Source organism: Poecilia mexicana, unplaced genomic scaffold (assembly GCF_051168715.1).
Source record: "Poecilia mexicana isolate PSO_F unplaced genomic scaffold, ASM5116871v1 scaffold_7, whole genome shotgun sequence".
Lineage (NCBI taxonomy): Eukaryota > Metazoa > Chordata > Actinopteri > Cyprinodontiformes > Poeciliidae > Poecilia > Poecilia mexicana.
Genome location: NW_028263376.1, coordinates 1,603,613 through 1,619,312, shown reverse-complemented (window position 1 = coordinate 1,619,312; position 15,700 = coordinate 1,603,613). Strand labels below are relative to the sequence as shown.

The 15,700-nt window shown below is 42.5% G+C and overlaps 1 protein-coding gene across 2 annotated transcripts in view; it reads right to left on the bottom strand.

Moving 5' to 3' along the window:
- agrn (agrin) overlaps positions 1–15,700 on the bottom strand; it is a 552,174-nt gene that overhangs the window by 98,534 nt on the left and 437,940 nt on the right. For both annotated transcript variants that reach the window (XM_088006847.1, XM_088006848.1), the window contains 7 exons: positions 12,259–12,401; positions 11,061–11,166; positions 7,750–7,869; positions 7,188–7,352; positions 5,414–5,557; positions 3,150–3,274; positions 2,934–3,039 (listed from right to left, as the gene is read on the bottom strand). In XM_088006847.1, the coding sequence (XP_087862973.1) occupies positions 2,934–3,039; positions 3,150–3,274; positions 5,414–5,557; positions 7,188–7,352; positions 7,750–7,869; positions 11,061–11,166; positions 12,259–12,401 (909 nt within the window). The remainder of the gene's footprint in view (positions 1–2,933; positions 3,040–3,149; positions 3,275–5,413; positions 5,558–7,187; positions 7,353–7,749; positions 7,870–11,060; positions 11,167–12,258; positions 12,402–15,700) is intronic.

Here is a 15,700-nt window from a genome sequence, read left to right as displayed (position 1 = left end):
TAATTGTTGATTAGTTTTTGTTTTAAATATCTGGATGACTTTTCCTGTTTTATTCAGTTTTCACTCCACATCATTGTTGTTGATTTCTAATCAGTTATGAGGCTCGGTGTGAAAACATGAAACTGCTGCTGCGCAAGTTACTCAGCAGGTTGTTGCTAGGCAAGCAGAGTGAATAAGTTGATGCTACCAACCTTTTTTAGGCTTTTCCTCTGCCTACATCTCCCAGAATGGTGGAAAAACTCTATCAAACGTATTATCTATTAATATTGATCACCTATGTATTGTTAATGACTTATTGTCCAGCCCTACCTGGGAGTAATTAATAAAATGAAATGTGGTTGGTCTCAATTCTTTCTTGATATAACAAGGCAGGGCAATTATAGCTTCACATAAGACCAAGTCAATTTTAAAATAAATGTATCTATAATAAATTGATGAAATTATAATTTGAGAACTGCATGTTGAATTTAGGTTGTACTCTGAGGTTCCCAGTACCCTCTTCCCCAGGGCTGCTTTTGGACTACAGAGGCTAGTTCTCTGCAGTCCAAACATTTTAACATTGGAACATTTTACTTACAACATTTTAGCGTTTTATTTTAAACCAGTAACTCCAGTGACACGATGTAGCGATGTAAGAGGTTCAATATCTGCGGGTGTTTAGGCTCTTTGGCTCTGTGCTAGGCCTCAGAGCAGCTTGTTGAGCATTAGTGCACCACGGCGCCGCACATCTGGAAGTGGTGTAGGGAAACAGTAGATAGGGAAGCAGGCGACGCTGCGGTGTGGAAATGGGCGGAGCAAAATGCTAATTCGCACCCAGCCACACGTGAAATGAGATGCAGAGCCGACAGCAGCAACCTGCGGTGCAACCGCTTCCCAGGGAAGACATGAACAGATCCTCTGCTCCTCACCATCTCCTCAGGGCTGGATGGAGGGAAACAGCACGCTGACGGCGGTGCTCCCTGTGCCGCTATGCTAGGTGAGAGATTACACACAACCCACATCTCCATTGCCAGGCAACAGAGGAATCAGAAACCAGATTGGATTTTGGCTCCTATCACAGCTGAACCCACCCATGGCACTGGATGTGTAATTACCAGATGTTCTGGGACTTATCAAAACCTGGTCTGTTTCTCTTTTTTCTCCGTGCTCCCAAACCTCCAGCCTGTCCTAGACCACCATGACATCCTCACCTCCACTGGATACGGTCTGGTGAAAAAGCCATCCCTGACACTTTTGGGTCACTTGGTCTGTGCCCTACAATGAAGAGGTGAATGAACATTTTTCCCCCATAAAGCGTTCACACACCTGGCAGGCACACAGCTGGCTGTGTTTCTTTTCTAGATTCCTGTTAAGATCCAAGCTGGCAGCTGCACCACATCTTCACTCTGCATGCAAACTGCAGCCTTGGTGCCATCCCAGGGCCCTTTACAGCGATCCAAACAATGTCCATCAACATCTGGACTGAAGAGAGCAGGAGCTACCTCCCCCTCCCCCCTTACTCCTCCACCCCACTGCCACTCTACACATGTTTTCTACATTTTCAACCACACTGACAAAGATTTGGCAGAACGAAGCCAGAGGATTCCCAGCCACAGTTTTACAGGAATTCATGTGTTATAGCTGGGCCTGTTGCAATAAGTCATTCATCAATTAATCACAATATAAACTAACAGCAGATCAATATTGTTCTATACAAATTTAGTTTATTAAACGGTGAGAGCTTGAAGCTCGAGAGCACAAGCTTCCATTATTATGCCTTTACCTTGATTTGAAAACGGTTTCCAATAACAGTATCATCATTTATCGCAATTTCTGGGACAATTTACCGTCAAGTAACATTTATGGTAACAGGCTTAGCTGAAACACAGAAAATGTATTATAGTCCAAAGTCTGGCCACTTTATAAGGTACACCTTTCTAGTGCTGGATTGGAGCCTCAGTTGTGTTGATTTTTTTGGATCCTCTTTAATATTTAAAGCTGCCTTAGTTCTTCACAGCATAGATTTAGAAACGTGTCAAACACTGGTCACATGCTAATTCTACCTGACCTAAAACAAGAACGGTTTGGTCTGATTTAACTTCAGACAGTGAAGTTAAATCAGACAGTGTGTCTGTCTTTTTATTAGGTGTATGAAAATATCTGGTTTCAACTTTCAACATCATCACTTCATGATAAAACGGTGTAGTTTGAATATCAAGCACTTTTCAAGACTTGATTTGGAAACCCAGAACTTTCCAAACCTTGAAAATACCCAATTGAAATTCAAGCATTTTCAAGGAATTCAACTGAACCCCGAAAATATAGCACAAAACACTGAAAGGCAGGATGGATTCTGGGAAACGTCTGCATCACAGCATCGCTCTAAGATGAGCATTCAGAAGCAAAAAATCCCATCCCATGCATTTCAGCCTGTGATTACAGACAATAAGATGCTGTCACACTTTACTGCATCACTAGACCAGAAGCTGCAAATCAGATGGCAACTAAACCCAGACAAACATTCTGCTAAATACACAGCCAGTCTCCACTGACTGCATCAGAAACCTGGTTTAGGGCGGAGCCACAAAACCTTCACTCTGGGGGCCAACAAGAGAATCTTGGATTGGATTCTGTCTAGGTTAGTTGTAATAAGATGAGTTATTTTCTAACATCCAGAACCAGAACTCCAGCAAGTTGTCTCCACCAGGTTGGGAAGCTCACTGTTAGAATTGGTCGATTAACTGTTTGCGTTAGAGACTAACTGAAGAGGTAGCTGACATGATGATGTGCTAAAATTAACTTTTAGATTTTGTCATTACTCTCTGTGAGACAGAAAGCCGGAGTGGCGCAGACGCAGCAGGGCTCCATCAGCAACGCTCATTATCTGCTGAGCGCAGCCTGACAGCAGCTGGCTGCTGCTCGGCGTGATGCATGGAGGAATCACCCAGGCTCACCTGTGCACTGTCCAGAGTGCTGCACGGTAACGGCCTTGTCCTGCCTGCAGGCAATGGTCCTCAGCTGGCACTGGTCAGCGTAGGTCACCCCATCTGAGCCGCACACCTGCTCCACAGTGACAGAGATGGAGGGACGGCAGCCGAGCCACATGTTAGCTCCCTGGGCCACCGGCACTCCTGAGAAGATCAAATCCCCGGCCACTTTGGAACACGCACCTTTGTCTTGTTTCTTAAGTCGCAGTCGGGCGGCGGGCACTGACAGTGCGCCTGGCCATTTTCCTCCTGACAGGTGGCGCCGTAACTGCAGAGCAGCTTTTCACATGATGTCGGGGCATCAGGGCCTGTGGAGGACACAGGTTTGATTTCTTACTGCCTCTGAACAGCCTGATGACAGAGGTGAGCAACATGGGCTCAGAGTTTTATCAGGATATTTTGTGGTACTGTTGTGGTAATGATGAAAAATATGATCAAAACAAATGTTGAGCTTTCTGTTTGGTTGTGAGTGAACCACAGCATCCATAGCTCCACAACCACAACCGCTGCTGCTACAATATGAACAAACTTACTTATAATGAACTTCTTTAGGACACCAGTCACATGAAGAAGTGTGATTTATATTATTGCACACAGTACTAAGTCAGAAAAACATCAAATTACAATTAGACCAAAATACAGCAGCGCATCTTTTACTGAATTGTTCCATATACAGAAATATCCTCAGCATGATCTGAGCATCAGTTTGGCCGTTGGTTAAAAATAAGGCTGATATTGTCCTTTCAATCTTTTCTTCAGAAATATTATATTATCTAATAACTAAGTGCTTTGTATAATCTACTTTTAATTAGGCACAATCCAACTTTAATACAATGATTCCTGTGTTCTACTCTTCCATCATGGCATGGGAATGAAAAATCGTTATTTTTAGAAGAATAAGGAAGAGCCATGTGTAATTATTTTATCATATAAAGTGTTTGCATGAAAAATGATCTTATTGCTGGTAGTTTGTTCCCCACAAAGCCACAGCTGGAACTGCCAGGCATCCTGTCTGTGTGTGTGTGTGTGTGTGTGTGTGTGTGTGTGTGTGTGTGTGTGGGGGGGGGGGGTGTGTGTGTGTGTGTGTGTGTGTGTGTGTGTGTGTGTGCGTGTTTGTGTGTGTGTATTCCATTGTTACAGCTTCACCTTATGCTTTACTGTGCCGTATCCTCTGAGTACCTTGTCTCTGTACCCAGCAGTGTGTGTGGCGGTGAGCTGGACTGCCGGCTTCATTAAGCGTCTGACTTCCAGTCAATGTCTGATGGTGAATCTTAATCAAGGAGCTGCAGGCTCTCAGCAGGAGCTAACCTGCTCCTGCTGTTTTCCTTTATTTTTTTATTCGGTGCAATCGCCGGGGCGGGTTTGCAATTTTAATCAAAAGCAATCAATAGTGCTGACACACAGATCTGACATGTGAGCGCTGCAGATGGTCCAACAAGACACAGACAAATATAAATATCAATGGGTAATATGTTGTCCATGGGCCTTTTGTACACTTCACTATTTCCCTAATCACTATTGATTAGCCATCCTGGAGCCACTTCCTGTTCTGCCAATAAAGCTGATGGATGTCAAGAAGAGATGAAGAAAGAGTGGCTGCTGTAAAGCTTCTCCACAAATCAGATAAGCGACAGAAACACTCTTCAGAGTGATGGAGCAACTCTGGGAGGCCCCAGGAGCCTGGTCTGCGTTCATCAGCACTCCTCCTCATTATTTATTATTGCTCCTATTACCAGACAGACATGAGGTGGTACTAGAGCGCCTGCTCTGTTGCTCTAGACAAAAAAGAGCCCTTCTCAAATGTTTTTCTCTTCTTTTAGATACTGTAGTATTAACCTGTAATAAACCTCACACTACACTCTTAACCCAAATTAGTTGATTTTTCTAGAAAAAAAAAGCTGCACTATGTAACTTTTATAAAAAAATATTTCTTGCATATTTGTATAAACCGCCAGCATGTTGTGTCAGTATGAGACAGATAATCTGTGAAAAAAATAAACTCCTCTGCCTTCTCACACTGCAAACTAGAAGCAACCAATTAGAACCGGGAGGCGGGTCTTAGCGCTATCAATCACCCTGCTAAGGCTAGTTAGCATATGATGACGGTGGAAAAACGGTTTTGCCGTAACTATGTGGTTTCTCTACCATCAGCACATGGAGCAGCGAATACATGAGGTTGATGGACAGTTCTAAGCCCGTCCTCCTGGCTCTGAATGGTTGTTTTTGGTTGTTAGCGGTGCATTTCTTCAGACGGCAGTAGCAGCTCAGGGAGGAGGTGCAGGAGCTTGATATTTTCAGATTATCTGTCTCCTGCTGTCAGGATATGGTGATAGTTTTAACAAATATGTAAAAAACATTTTTTATTTACATCCTGCAGCTTTAATATTAGTTACAAGTACCAATGGGCACCAGCCCCCCAAATGTCTGAGGATGCCTCTGCTTGTTACCGTGGTCACAGCCGTTCATGCCCATCCTGCTTCCATCTGGACACACGTTGCACTTCAAGCCTTTCACCCCCGTCTTGCAGGAGCACAGCCCCGACATCTGCTCACAATCATCCCGGACCGAGCCGGTGGGATCACAGCTGCACGCTGAAATTACAAAGGAAAGAGGCATGATTAGATAATCGATTAGTGCCAGTGATGGGCAGACCGGCCTTCGCTTAGAGTGGTAGGCAAACAAAGCGTGACTGGAGCACTTTTAGCCCGAGTATGTTGCTTTAAAGATACGCGTTTGTCTCTGACTGAGAGGGTGGGAAGAGTTCAACTCGCCTCAGGGTTCACAGAGGGGAGGAGTGGAAGGAAGAGAACGAGCGTGAAAGACAAACTTAAAATAACAACCTCGGGGAAGGACATCAAGCCCATCATGTTCCTAGAATCAATGATGTGATTATTTTTCTTCCTGCTCCTCCCTCCTGCTGAAGCTGTTATTGGTGTTCTGTTTTGCTGTCTGCTTGTGCTGGCTAAACCTCGTTAAAGGTCAGCCCACAGGTGTGTCACCTGTGGGCTTCCTGCTCCCTGGTTCCAGCAGTGTGTGTCCTTCGGTACGGCGGCAGCGAGACGCGAAGCCGCTGAGCGTATCGCGTTACATCGAGACAAACAACCAGGTCCCGACCTCACACCGCCGCCCGCATACAAATGGAAACAGTTCATTCAATCCAGTTTTGACAGCACTAAAGGAAACAACAGAAAATCAATCTGCTAAAATGCAGCAAGCAGCTCCTCCTGTTTGTCTACTAAAGTGAATTTACAGTTAACCACGCACGGGAATTATCAGATTCAGGGATTCATGTCCTCCATGTTCCAGAGGTTCTGACAAGAAAGTAGATGCTGAGTTTGGAGTTTATCGACTTCAATTCTCCCATTTCTACTCTATTTAAAAGCTTGTGGTCTCATCATAAAAAATGTAGATCTACAGGCTATTTCAGAAGCTGGTCAAAGTAACAAGCTAGTGCTGTGTGATACGTCATATTTTAGTACTGATCCAAATCAAGTAAATACAGGCCCATATCCTCGATACCGATACCAATCATGATACTTATTATTTGAGTTTAATGTAAGAAAATCAAAGCAAAATCTTTTTGAGGCAGAGTGGAGCCAGGCAGGGGGGCAACCTAAGATCACAAACAGTACTTCCAACATTAGTGGAAGCTAATGCTGAAGCTAGCTCTAATTTCAACCACGTTGATACCCAAACTTCAACACATATCAAACTTTACTCAACTGAAAGTTTATACAGTAACAGCAGTTTAGACTTTATCCTGAAAATATACTTAGCCAAATGAAAGTGCACTAAATGTTTTCAAAGTCAGCAAAAATGCTAAACACAAAATTAGCTCCTCTATTAACACATTAATGGAAAGCAAATGCTGAAGCACCAAAGTGCTAATTTCCACCATGTTAGGAAGTATTACCAGGTATCTTCTGGTAAGCTAACAGCATTGAACCTTAGTGATTGGATAAAGTTTAAAACCTCAACAGTCCAAGCAGTTGTTTTTCAATAGCCAAGAGCAGAACGTAGACCAAGGGGCTGATTTTCAACCAGTCTAAGAAACTACAATACAAAACTAAAAAACTTTAAAAGGGAATCTGAAACTAAAGTACAAATCTTACTAACATCAATCTGAACCGACTCGGTTTAGATACTTTCTAAAAATTTGGTTTGATTTGGCCATTTCTACAACATGCATCATGCGAATAGAGACCAACAGTGGCTTCTTACGCGTGCAGCCGCTCATGCCTTCAGTGATGATGGCACGGAAGTTCCAGAAGCCCGGCTCACAGCGGTCGCACTTCTGCCCGCCGACCCCCGGCTTACAGGAGCACTGGCCGCTGGTTGGGTCACAGGAGCCTTTGTAGGAGCCGTGGACGTTACACTGACAGGTGCCTGAGGAAAAATACAGCACAGTCTGCATTTTCAAGCTTTTTAAAACCCTGCTACACATAAATGCATGGCTTTACTAATGGTGTGAAACTCTATCCATCAGCATATTCTATTTCTAAATCTGCATTTTTCCCATCTTTGAAGCATCTTGAAGATTACAGCGTGATGCCACGTTTCTCCTACATTTCTGGCGCTATCAAGAGTCGAGATCATCAGTAGAGGAAAGATTTGATTCTGTTGATAAAGACCAGCATCATCATAATTATTCTTGGGATTAAGATGAAACGCTTCCAACTCTGCAACTTTGCTTGTAATCTTACAGAAACTGCAACTCAAGGACAACGCGCCTTCACGGCCCGATAGCATTAGACGTTTAACAGGCGGAGAGAGGAAGACTCACTGGGACATCCGGCCTGTCCGACCCCTAGAGCGGCGGTGATGTTGTCGGAGCAGCAGCCATACGGAGAGAGGCCGCAGTGCTGCAGCGCCGTCAGCTCCGTCGGAGACGTAACATAATTCTCTGAGAAGGAAAGGAACAAGAAGATACGGAGGAAGATTTAAATGGGTAAAGTTTGGATTTATTGGACATTATATAAAATAATTTAAACAGATTAAACTTTTTTTGCAAAAAAAATTGAGACCAGGAGGCTAGGAACCAGCTTCCAGATAACAAGTTTATCTTCTACTTTCACTATAACAGCTCCATATCCGGAAGGGTAAGAGATGCTATTACCTCTAGTGAAAACAAGCAATGCCTTCCTGCTGAATTTGACATTTACCACCTACCAGCAGGGATGTTGTCTCCATTTGTCCCTGTCTGTGGAGCTGCACAGGAAACCTACATCTTAAAGAAAGAGCTCTGCCTTATGTGAAGGGATGTGCCAAGCTGCTTCTGCCTCTTTTGTCTGCAGCAGCCGCCAAACCAGCGTGGCAGAGCTACAGTCAGCCCGATAGAAACAAATGTGTTCCTCACGCTGGCCTTTCTCCAGAAGCTGGCAGCCGACAACAAACACAATAGGAGGAGGGAAAAGGTGGCGGGGCAGAGGGGATTGTTTAATAGCCAAGGCAAAAAAAAAAAAAAGCCTAATGTTCAAATATTCTGCCAAGCTTTTGAGTGAAAAGTTAACTTGCAGATAAAAAACAGAGACTTCTCTGTTTGGCCCGGTTCTTTCTCTCTCTATTCCCCAACCAGTCTCCCTTTCTTATGTTGCTAATTTGGAGTTTGGAGGCTGGAGATACGGCGGCCATAAATCACACTGTTACTGGTGTGGATATGAGCCACAGCCTAATGGTGATGACTCGGCTCGCTCCTTTTTTCCAGCTCTTTCCCACTCCAGAGATGGGCTTTGGACACAGTTCATTTAACTTGCCACTTTCCAACGCTGCATTCAGCTATCTGCACCCAGCCTATTGGGACATGGAGAACTTTTAATTTTATACGTTCCTCCACCCTGTGCTTGGTTTTCTCTGCAGTAGCTGTTGTCTGGCATAGTGCTGCTGACTATGACATGCAATATTACCTTCATATTTCCCAACTCAACTGCATTTATTTCCTTTGTATAATAATATCTTTTATATTCCTGGACATATTATCATTTCCACAGAACCAGACATGTTTTTGGATTGCATTGAATGTCTTGACCCAGATTTGAGCTGGCAGGTACCAATGAGGGATTACCTGAATTGCTTCAGGACGATGTGATAAATCATCACGATTCAACTTTTCTAGATTTAATCTTGCTACATTTACAAACCATTATATGTTAAAACAGTGGTAAACACCACTAACTAAGAACTTAGTTATGCTAACTCTGTAGCACTAGTTATAAACATTAGTTTTGCTAATGCCAAAGCACACACGGTCAGTAGTTAGCAGAAGCTAATCAGTTTGAATCATATCGGCATTGAAAGATGAGCACCAATTTACTTTTTCCATAATTTACATGTTCTCTATATTGATATTAGATATTGTATTTATGTTTACTTCTTTTGCTCTCTGTTCACTGTTTTTATTTTGTTCCTGTATGTTTCTTGTTTGGAAAAAAATAAGAAGGTGAGGAGAGGAAACAGAAAACAGTTTCACCTCTTCAAAATAAGAGCATGAAGGAAAGCCTCTGACTAATTGAAGAATTTTTAAACAAAGTAAAACATTAACACAGATGTTGGACTTTACTGAACTGAAAGTTTATAAAACAACCAGGCTAATTAATGCAGTAGAATTTGTCCAGAAAGAATGCATTAGAGGAAGCCAAGTACGCTAAACGTTTTCATAGTTAGCAAAAGTGCTAAATGAAAAATTAGCTCTGCTATTAGCAGATTAGCCGAAGTGAGCCCATCCCTGGTAAAAGATGCTGAAGTTCAGCTGTCATCTTTCATTTGACTTTACGGTCTTCTGCTATGGTTTATCAGGTCAAATTCCAGTAAAATAAATTAAACTTAATCAATGAATCTTTGCTGTATGAAATCTCACACAAGGTGCTGTAATTGGTAGGAAAGTTGAAGTTAGTCTCAAGAAGTTCTCTTACAGCTCAGAGCTACTAAAACCCAGGGCTGATTCTGGCTTCTGAACTTAAGGTCAAGATGAAAACTGGTCCTCACATAACTAATGTAGAGGGCAGGAAAATCCCACAGATGTGAGTTCATCCATGAGCCAATAGGAGAGCAGAAGCCCATAGGTCTGGTACACACAGACGGCTATTCAGAAAGAGGATTGATTATCCATGGAGGGTAGAGAAGCGTGACAGTCAGCCCCAAGGAGGCCGGCTTAGGAGGAAGAAGAATCAGCAAGGATGTGAGTGGAAACACTGGGAGCTGCTTCATTCTCCCTCTCCTCAACTCCCTCCATCCTCCTCTCTTTTGGACCCAGGGGGAATCAAGCAGGCCAGAGTGATCACACAAAATCCCTGAAGTGCCTTTTGCTCTGCTCTTCGGCCTTTACCAGCAAAAGCTCTTCATTTGACACAGCCACTGAGAGGAAGGTGGTTAACCTTTGCAGCCTGGCCACTGATCTAACAATCAGCTCGCTGGGTCATTATTGCATGCAAAGAAGAGCTGTTTATATTAGTGTAAGTGGAGCAAAGTGGTATCCTCAGGGTTAGCAGGCAAGTTTAATGGTTTAAATCAGTGGTCCCCATAGTGGGTCCTGGAGGCCCGGCATCCTGCATGTTTTAGTCTCTCCCTGGTTTAACACACCTGGATCAAATGATGGCTCATTAGAGGTCTAAGAAGAACATTGACATGCTGAAAAGGTTGTTACTACCACCAGGGAGAGAACTAAAACATGCAGGTTGCCAGGCCTCCAGGACCCACTCTGGGGACTACTGCTCTAAATTGTCAGACTTTCAAGACAAAAAAAAGACTCATTACTGCAATCAGCTCCTTCCACACACAGGCCCGTGAGAACGATTTTAATACCAGCCGACCTCCAGAGGAACCGTCAGTTTCACGAATGCTGCTGAAAAAATTGTGAGTCAACTTTCCTGGAGCGAATCACGCAGACACGACAAAGCACATTTAAGCATTATCTACATCATTTCACTAGCTTTTGGCGACTGGGCTGACAAAGAAGAGACAACAGAGATTATGTCAGAATTATATTGGGAGGAGAGATAACCTGTCAATGGAGGGAATGAGTGGAGAAATGGGATGGCAGTGACAATGATGACAGAGTAACCTGCAATCACTGTATGTGCTTATGTGTGAAGTACCGACCTGCACAGGGACCCTGACTCTGAACCAACAAGAGTCTCTTTTCCAAACATTTGGTGTTTTTTATTTCGCACTCGTTCCGGTAGGTTTTCCCATCTGAGCCACAGACCTGTAGAGAGAGAGAGCAGGTATAGACAGGGAGATTTCTATGACGTGATGACATGTTATTTTTATCAGGCATAGATAAACTGTTTACCTTCTCACAAACCAAATACACATCAACCCAACGTATGTTGATGGATTTCCCTCTCAAAGTCTCAGAATCTCAAAACTTCTGACTAATAAAATGTAACTCAAGGAGACTTTTGGATGAGCATAAAGAATAAGACATTTAAAACCCCCAACATCTAATATGTTTTAATCCAATATGTTCTCACTCCCAACTAGTCATAATATGGACGCTTGGGCAGGTTCCCTCTGCGTCACATGTTGACGCATCGGGTACAGCCTTCTTGTCAATAATTGATGTGCAGGGTGCTTTTTTGTGATTTTATCTTCATTTCGTGAAGATAAAACGATTTCTTCATTTGTGCTAAATTTAACAAATTTAGCAGAAATGAAGATAAAATCACAGCTGCAGAAGTAAAATTAATCTGAAGTAAAATTAATGAAATTGGTAAATCATACAGATACATCAGCTGTGCATGAATTGTATCACTTTTTATATGCCTTTTAGAAAATTAGAATAGACTCATCCCCTTCGTTCCTAGATCGTCAGTTTCAGATGCTTAGGGAGCGCTACAGCATTCAATGAAAGCACCTTGAACGTCAGTTATTGATGAGAAAGGGGTACCCGATGCGTCAACATGTGACTCAGAGGGAACCGACCCCAAGAATCCCTATATGACGAGTTGGGAGTGAGAACGTGTTGTTTAATCAGTTGCAACAACATATTATCACCTTCCTAAAGTTATGGCTTAAGTCATTTTTTACCAACAGTGAATTTTTTTTTCTATCTTTTAGTAAAAAATGCAATAACCCTTTATTTTAGGAAGATGATAATAAATTTATCTTTTTACAATTTTACAATCTCCATGTTTGTTATTTACTGTGATTTCTGAAGAGGATCTCAACACATTTAGATTCACACTCCAACCATTGGGACGGCTGGTTAAATTGATGTAGCAAATCTATCCAGAAACACAACACTACATCAGGTCTAAACCTGTAGGTGAGCGCCTGCTTTTCCTGGAAGCCGTACCTCGTTGAGTGGCACACTGTCACAGTTAAAGCTGCAGATGCAGCGTTCATCCTCTTCATCCTCGTTCCAAATCCCTTCGTATGTCGTACAGCGCTCCTGTTCGCAGCTCTCCACTCCGGAGCCAGATGCCCCCGAGCCACATTCTGCAAATAAAAACACAAAACTCACTGTATCATTCATAAAACACACAATGAAATCACGCTTTTTCACAACAAACATATTTTTGTTCAACATAAATCTCAAATTTCTTGAGTGACCAAATTTCAACATTTATGTTGTAAGAGAGAAGACATGAAAAGAACTGCTGCTGCTGCTAGTGTAAAATAATGACCCAGTGCAGCTGAGGCTGGATGGTGACTAAATAGATTAGACATCTCTGAACCACCAATGAGGCGTCCTTTTTATTTCAATTAAATCAGAAATAAAAAAGGGAGGGAATCTGTGGCCATTTAGTTGCGGGCGGCCCGCTCTATGGGTGCCTGCCTCCTGATATGAGAATGCAGCTAATTGCACAGTGTTCTGTTAAATTTAATTATCTCCTGAGACCTTGGAGAAAAGTTGTCACAGCAACTCTTTAACTGTGACCCTGAAAGGTCGTTCACTTGCATTAAAAGCGAGGGAAAAGCTACTCATTGAGTCTCCAGCAAAAAGTATGAAAATTCTTCATTTTCTGCTTGTTTTGTGCATTTTTATTCTTCCTAAAAGGGATTAAAAGAACAGAGACATGTGAGAGCATGTTGTTTTTGGGTTTCGTTTAAGAACAACAAATCGAGCAGATGAGGAAAGTGGGAGGATCCCATCTTTTGAAGATGCGAAAATCTCCTGCAGCGGCGACCCGGGAGAGATTAGGTGAATGCGCGTGAAGACAGTAGTATGAAAGCGTGTCAAACTGGGCGAGAGGCTCATGAGGCAGGAAGAAAGTTCATTCAAAACTAATTTATTTTTCAGAAAAGGAACTAAAAGCTCCCAGAGACGCCCAGCGGACTCAAGGTGTTCCTTCTCCTCCCCATTGTCTTGTCTTCTTCTGGGGCTTATTCCACTCTGTGTATTGATGCTCCGTCTCTAATGGCAAAATCGATGTTCCAGTGATGGAAGTAGCACTTAGTGTAACCCATCTCCTAAAGTAGATTATGGAGAAGGTCACAGAGGCAGGGGAGGGGATCCCAGCTCTTCTCTGATACAGGTCATCAGCAACAGGATGGAAAGGCTTTTGAAGGGTCAAAATTTCTTGAGTGACCAAATTTCAACATTTATGTTGTAAGAGAGAAGACATGAAAAGAACTGCTGCTGCTGCTAGTGTAAAATAATGACCCAGTGCAGCTGAGGCTGGATGGTGACTAAATAGATTAGACATCTCTGAACCACCAATGAGGCGTCCTTTTTATTTCAATTAAATCAGAAATAATCAACAATTATTTTGAAATGACATTTCATTTCGCTTTGGGATCAATTAAGTATTTTTGAAATTAACTGAATTTGAACAAACATCAGTTTAGAGATTTACATTAGAATACTGTTTATCCTGAGACCCTTTAACCTACCCTAACCCACTTATCTATCTGTAACTCTAATGCTTATACCCACCACTAACCACCAAGAGTAACCCTAGTGTAACACTTTTAGCTATCTGTAACCACTAACCCAAACCCTTTTACCAATGTAAACCATTGTAGCGTCGTATTGATTGTGGACCACAGTCTGGAGTTAACATTTTGTTTTGCAGCTCACAGCCACCAGTGACATTACTGTGGGTATTCCTGGCTCAGTTGACCTTGGAAGAAAAGATAAAAATAAAAATGAGGACAGAGCAGAGGGAGGATGAAGCAGTGATGGTTGGCTTCCCGCATCTGTTTACTGTATGCCAGCTCAGCAAGGCACAATAAAAAAGCCAAGCCAGCCCACCCAATTCATATTCCGCTCAGGCGCCCTCGCAGAGTCGAGCTAAATAAATAAAAGAGGTAAGACATTAAAACAGAATAAATAAATAAAAGTGAAAAGCGAATAGAGGGGGGTCCTAATTAGTGGCTGTACTTTGATGTGTCCACCACCTGCGCCGCCTACGAACCTTTCAATTAATACATCCCCAGCTAAGATGGCTGCATCACCTATTCTCTCTGCACTGCCCAACCGTACACTTTTACTCAATCATGTCAGAGGCCCGAGTCTATTTAGCCGAGGGAGCTCCATTAAGAAGACAGAATTCAGCAGTCAGGGAAGAAAAGAACGTGGATTGCATGAGGATAACTTTGAAGAAATATAGCGGGGATTTGACAATGAAAATAATATTAGAAATGAACCAAGTTGTCGAAGTTTCGGGTATTGAACTGAAAGAACAGAACATGGATAAATAATTGAAGCTTCAAGAGGAAGTGTGGGACATATACTGAGCTCTTGGTAAACTAGAATACTTGATGTCTGGTCTTCATCAGAATCCGTCTGACTATATCCTCACACTCAACACTAGTTTGGATTAGTATTATTATTATTATTATTGCTTTGAGGCATTGAGGTGATTTCACAATTACGTCGATATTTAGATCATCTGTTTCTCTTGTCCACATGCAAGTTGGGTTTAAATATAAAAACTGAGATTTTTATCCAACTGGAATGTATATCTAGAGCAGTGGTTCTTAACCTGGGTTCGACGGAGCCTCTGCTGCGGAGGTAAAGACACACTTGTGTAAAGTCGTGACGTCTCTCCCCGCTTTGCCATCACTTCCTGCAGAGGATCACGTTACATTGCTTAGCCAATCAGCGCTGCTGCAGAGGATCACGTTACATTGCTGAGCCAATCAGAGCTGCGGAGGAGCAGTGATTGAAGGAGTTCCACTCAGCATGGATTTGAACTTGTGCCTTTAATAGACCCTTTTCACAGTGACGTCAGACAATGGCCGCCATAACTCAAAACTGGGTATCTTTACTTCCGGTGTGATTTTGCCTTGGGAACCAAGCTGAAAAATTCCCGCATTCTCATAATCTTAAGGATATAATAAAAGGTAAGTTTAATAATAACAGCATTTAAGTGTTAGATAGCTGTTATTAATAATTGTAAATTCACCATTCTCTAACTGTGTATAACATAAACAGCCTCCGATCGTAGAGTAAACCACCTAGCAGCAGCTTTAGCCACATTTAGGAAAAAATATACTCTCTGTCAGTGCTGTAACGTTTAGAGGTTCACTTTCTGTATTTTATAAAACAGTGTTTACGTGTTAGATAACCGTTATTAGTCATTGTCAATTTACCATTCTCCAACTGTATTCAAAGGAACCAGCCTCCGATCATGACCAGCTAGCAGCAGCTTTAGCCACAGTTAGGAAACATATACACCGCCGCCTGTCAGTGATGTAACGTTTAGAGGTTCATTTTCTGCATTAATGGAAAATAAAGGACAGCTTCCAACAACGTTGTTTAGAATAGTATTTTAAATATTCTGGGGCTG